Here is a 5754-nt window from a genome sequence, read left to right on the forward strand (position 1 = left end):
GCACACCAAAAACTTGTGATTGTAACCCTGTTTCCCTGATCGAATTACAGTCACAAACATGTTAAATGTTCAACTTTGCACTCTACGATACAAAGTTTCTCTTTGACAACATATTTTAGATGCCGTATGAGCACGTTGAAGATTAGACACGTGGAGAACGTAACTCTGATACTATGAAAGGAGTTTCACTATAAAATTAAGTATGTAAAGCTTCTTAATTTCTCAGTATGGGATTCACATTCTCATCATCCATTGGTGGCAAAATTTTGTCACATTATTCTTTTCGATGACATTTTGATTCAAAGGTCACGCCGAATCTCTTTATCTTACCAGCCTCGCAATACAACTGACACAATCAATTTTTTTTGTAATAGATGATTTTCTACGTAACCTATTGGGGCTGATTTTTAATTAGCCTCAACCTTATAAAATTGGATGTTTTAACGAAACACTCTTAGTACTATTTACTTTTAACGAAAATAACTTTTTTACTATAAAAAGTCACTCATGATACTATTCACTTACAAATACATTTTTGTCCCTTTGATTAAAACTCAAAGTTTTCAAGTTATTTTCATCAGTTTTCCTTTTAATTTTTTTAAAATATTTTCTAACATTTTGAAATTACACATCTGTTAGGTCACCAACGTTAGGTGTTGACATGCACAAATATTGAAGCTCATTATAAGAAATAAGCACGTTAATTTATACTTAGTTAATCATACAATCATCTACAACCACATTGTTTAGTTTACAAATTTGGTCTACCTAACATTATCATTTTCAAAATGTTAAATAGTTATTTAATATATTAAATTTAGTAAAAGAAAATTTTGAGTAGTTATTCTTATTTAATCTTTTGGGTTTTTAGTTTCTCAAATTGGAGAAAACTTATGTGGGGCTTAATCTGCCATTTTATCTAGACCTGGCATTTTGGACCCGACTCATTAACCCGACCCGATCTGACCCGTTAATATTAGTATTTGGGTGGATGCTTAACGGGTTGGGTCGTTAACGGGTGAATCCGTTAGAGCTGTTAGCACCTGTTAGTTGATGATGTTTTAGTAATTTCAGTAATGTCTTAACAACAAAAAATAAACTCTATGCAAAAAAATAATAATAATTGTTAACGGGTGTTAAAGGTGAAACGGCTCGGATTTAACACAACCCGTTTACAGGTCTAATTGGATCTTACTGAGTGACACTACCATCCACTCAAAGCTTGCCACGTGGCTAGCTTTAAGTACAATTTTTTTTTTCCATTCTTCTATACTTAAATATCTCATAATTAATTTTCTTTCTAATAAATACACACCATAGATTCATCCCACGGCTCATTTTTTTTTTTTTCTCTCTTCTTCCATCTCTCTCAGTTTTTTGTCAAATTTTCCCTAGCGTATGTATTCTTCGCTCACCCACACTATTTCTTGCGTTTCTTCATAAGAAACTGGGGAAAGAGTATTAGTTTGTGTGTTAATCTTTATCCTACAAGGATTATAATTTTAACTGTAAACTCTTAAGTCTTTATAAATATAAACGTAACTCCAGATTATGGAGTTGAATTTCAAAATGTATTTGTTTTTTTTTTTTTGAACAAATCGATATTATCTACACTAAGGGGAGGGGGTGTCGCCTTTGGCGAGAGTTAAATCTAAGACCTCTCACTAATCAGTGAGAAAGAATACCACTAGACCGTAGTACTAGTGGCCAAAATGTATTTGTTATCTTCACTTTATTTTGGTTAACACTTATTTCCTCTCAGAAAATATACATGCATCTAGACATTTTCTAGAAGCATGCTTGAAAAGCTAAAGTTGAGATGTCCACTTTCATACGGAACCGAAAATTTGAGAAGAAAAAAGAGAGAAAAAAAAAAGTTCGTTAGATTAATTTTATGTTATATTTAAATAGAATGAAAATTAATTATGATAGATTTGAATATAAAAGAAAGGAGAAAATTATACTTAAAATTCTTCACGTGACAAGTTTTGAATGAATAGTACTGCCACTCAGTAAGATAAGTTAAACCCCACGCAATTTTTTCTCTTAAAATTAACTCATCTTATCAAGATGACCCTTAAAATTAAAAATCGAACAATATTATCCTTAAATAAGAATGTTACATATCAAGTGTTCTTTTGTTTGAATTTTTCTAAAAAATTTGTTAATATGCGACATATTATGGGGCCCACTCTAATATTATTGATGCTATGTGGATCAGAGCAAGTTTTTCTTTTTTTTAAAAAAAAGATAACGTTCCGAAAATAAAAAAACAACAGATAAGGAAAAACAAAAAAGAAGAAATTTGCGACAAAAATAAAAACACGACCTAGGGTAAAGCGCTTGGATTCAATCAATCAAAAAGACCGACTTGGACAGTTTTTTTTTTTTTTTTTTGGACAAACAAAATAATTTCATTAAAGATGAAGCTAATACAAGGAAAGGACATCTCCAAAAGAGAGTTCAAAAAAGCCAAGCAAAAGTCGAACACTATAAACGAAAATTACAATGAGAAGGGCCCACAGTGAGCAACCCAAAGCAGCAACCAAATCGAAAACCATAGACAGCGACCTCCACCAACACAGTCACATTGCCACTGCGGATCAGTCACCACCACTCGGAGAAAGGGCCAAATAACCAAAAGGATGAACGGAAAATGGGGGTAGGCAAGCTACCTGCACTGGAAACGCTCCCATAATCCTACCCAATAGTGCAAAAAGCACTTTGAATAGTATGAAGCAACAAGGGTAGATATTAGGAGATTCACGATGAGGAGCTATGATTGGAGAGGAACAAGGCAAAGAAAGCAAATCTGAGATAAACTCAAGGAAAACTGAGACACAAAATGCTCAGACAGAAAACAAACGAAAGCTAAAAGCATAAAAAGATAAACCAAGTCTCCAACCATGGTGGCTTGGAGAGGGAAAACCTGAGGTGGAGCAGGAGGAGAAAGGGGATATGGGGAAAACGGGAGGACAGGGAGGGAAAGAAGAGGATAAAGAAAGGAAACAAGGGTGGAGAAAAGGGAAGAGGAAGAAGGGCGAAAAAAACAGGAAGAGATAGACGAAAGGGATGAAAAAAAAAGAGGAGGACGAAAGAGGAATGCAGAGAAGGACGAGGAGGGGAGGGTTAGGCTGCCGCCGACCTCAAGCCGGAACAAAGAGGCCGACGACAAAGGAGGTTTCAGAGGCTAGGGTTTTACTTTGGGGGAAGAAGAAGGCACAAAGTCATAGGAAAAGACCGACATGGACAATTAGTTGGACTGAGCTCGACCTAAAAACCAGATGAAGGAAAAAAGGAAAAAACAAAAGGACAAAAGATTTTTTTTTTTTTTTCAAACAATAAATTTTGTTAAATTAGATGTTAAGTTAATTATTGACGGTATTTAAATTCATATCATCGTGTAAACACTCAACTCCGACCACTTGCCAACGGGTTAGAAGATTAGTTAGAAGGCCATACACGAAGGAGAGCAAACGTGTTTCTGAAAGTGATGGTACATTTGGATTTTTCTATAAATTTTAATTATGTGCTTCCATTGGACCAACCCTCCTCCACCCCACAATCCCACACTTCCATTTTTCTTTCTTCCTTCATTATCTGGTAATTATTTTCTTCCAACTTACACGACAAAATCTCAAATTTTCCATGAAAGTTCCGGTCATAACTCGGGCCCTGTTTAAGGCCTCCCCTGTTCTCTCAACTCCTAAAGTCCTCTCCCCTCACTTCTCTATCCGCTCAAATTCTCAAGCCCCCTCGACTCCCATGGCTGCCTGCATCCACACTCAAAGGCACCCACTTTGTTGGGATTCAAACAGGTCCACATCCGACGAAGACGGCTACCATTTCATGAAGTTCTGCCGCCGCAGTTTCTCTGATCAAGTTTCCTGCACACCCATTTCCCAGAATCGCACGAAAACAACTCAGACGCGGATAATCGTGGAGGATCTCGACCCAGATGAAGATCTATGGCTCAGAATGCAGGATGAAGCTCGCTCGGATATTGATGAAGAACCCACCTTGTCAGATTACTATTACACTTCGATTCTGTCGCATGCTTCTCTGGAAAGTGCTTTAGCCCACCATCTGTCTGTGAAATTAAGCAATCCTAGCCTCTCCTGTGCGACCCTAGTGGATATTTTCATGGGGGTGTTCGCACAGGATCAGGAAGTGGTCGGGGCCGTGAAGGATGATCTGAGGGCGGTGAAGGAGCGGGACCCAGCGTGCGTGAGTTACACGCACTGCCTCTTGAATTTCAAGGGATTTCTTGCATGCCAAGCCCATCGGGCTGCGCACAAATTGTGGTTGCAGGGGAGGAAGGTCCTGGCTTTGCTGATTCAGAACAGGGTGTCCGAAATTTTCGCGGTGGACATTCACCCGGGAGCGAAAATCGGAAGCGGGATACTGCTGGACCACGCCACCGGGCTCGTGGTGGGAGAGACGGCGGTGATTGGGAACAATGTGTCAATTTTGCACAGTGTGACTTTGGGAGGGACCGGAAAGGCATCTGGGGACCGGCACCCCAAAATTGGGGATGGGGTGCTGATTGGGGCAGGGACCTGTATATTGGGGAACATTAGGATTGGGGAAGGGGCAAAGATTGGGGCTGGGTCTGTGGTGATAAAGGAAGTGCCGGCGAGGACGACGGTGGTTGGAAATCCGGCCAAGTTGCTTGGAGGGAAAAATCCAGTTAAGTTGGACAAGATGCCGAGTTTTACTATGGACCATACTTCCAATATAGCTGAGTGGTATGATTACGTTGTTTAAGAGCGACTTCCATGAAACGAATGCTCTCGTTATTTAGAGGCCCGTTTGGATCTTTTGAAAAATTTTAGTTGTTTTTTGGGGGATTTTTTCTGCTTGTGGTTTAAGTGTGAATTGAAGCTCTCCTATTAGCAAATAGAGAGCCTCCTGCCTCGATGCAGATTATGTAACATGTAATGGGGTTTGTATTCTTTCTTAGAAGTGGTGTTTCTGTATTATTGTGTGTACTGTTTTGTACTATTGTAAGATGTTAAGATTATTGTTTGTTTTGAATGTCAAAGTTCGGGGTTAGTATGTTTCCTTGTGATGATTTATAGCTTGGTTAGTTAGAAGCATTCACGATGTAATGCACCGGTACGATGTCACTGTATCTTTGGGATAATGTATGTCGACACATCAGACGTCTTGTGTTTGAATCCTGCTCGATTTCAGTTGTATAGAAAACGTTGTTGTCATTGATTGATTCAATCAGTGTTGTTAGAAAAGAATATTGAAGATCAGATTAGGCTAAGGTCGTTCCCTCCAGTGTGTTGGGTTTGCAAAAGCAGCAAAAGAGATCATGAGAACCCATGACAGCAACTTCTTCCAGGCCACTTCTTGTTCCGGATATCATCTCTTATATTGGTTCCGGCATTGCTTTTGCGCAAAAAGGGTTGAGTCTTTCCATAAATCAGGGAATATAAGGGATCTAACTCATTCAAATTTGTTTCTTCGAACATCGAATTGCCTATCAACCTTGGAGAGATTATCATTTCCATGACATATGGCATCACTGCCAGAGTGGTAGTTGGCAACAAACGCAAAGACATGGTCCAAGAAGAACTCATAACAGCTGTTAGGGAAGGTGCAAATGCAACGGGTGGCTTCGAGGTGGATGATATATTCCCTTCCATCAAAATACTTCATGTGAATTGCTGTGATCAGTGGAATGAGGGATAACTTGAGAAGATTCACATTGTCGAAGATAATAGAGATAGCAAGGAGGCAGCC

The 5754-nt window shown here is 38.8% G+C and overlaps 1 protein-coding gene across 1 annotated transcript; it reads left to right on the top strand.

Moving 5' to 3' along the window:
- The first annotated feature begins 3430 nt into the window (after positions 1 to 3430).
- On the top strand, positions 3431 to 5058 carry LOC103427793 (serine acetyltransferase 1, chloroplastic). The gene has a single exon (XM_008365876.4). It carries the CDS (start codon positions 3649 to 3651, stop codon positions 4765 to 4767), a length of 1119 nt encoding a protein of 372 aa, XP_008364098.3. The 5' UTR covers positions 3431 to 3648; the 3' UTR covers positions 4768 to 5058.
- The last annotated feature ends 696 nt before the right edge of the window (positions 5059 to 5754 follow it).

The sequence above is a fragment of the Malus domestica genome, chromosome 03, assembly GCF_042453785.1.
Source record: "Malus domestica chromosome 03, GDT2T_hap1".
Classification (NCBI taxonomy): Eukaryota; Viridiplantae; Streptophyta; class Magnoliopsida; order Rosales; family Rosaceae; genus Malus; species Malus domestica.

Bases quoted from the DNA above. Each gene is read 5' to 3' on its own strand.
- LOC103427793 (XM_008365876.4), top strand. From the start codon at position 3,649: ATGAAAGTTCCGGTCATAACTCGGGCCCTGTTTAAGGCCTCCCCTGTT.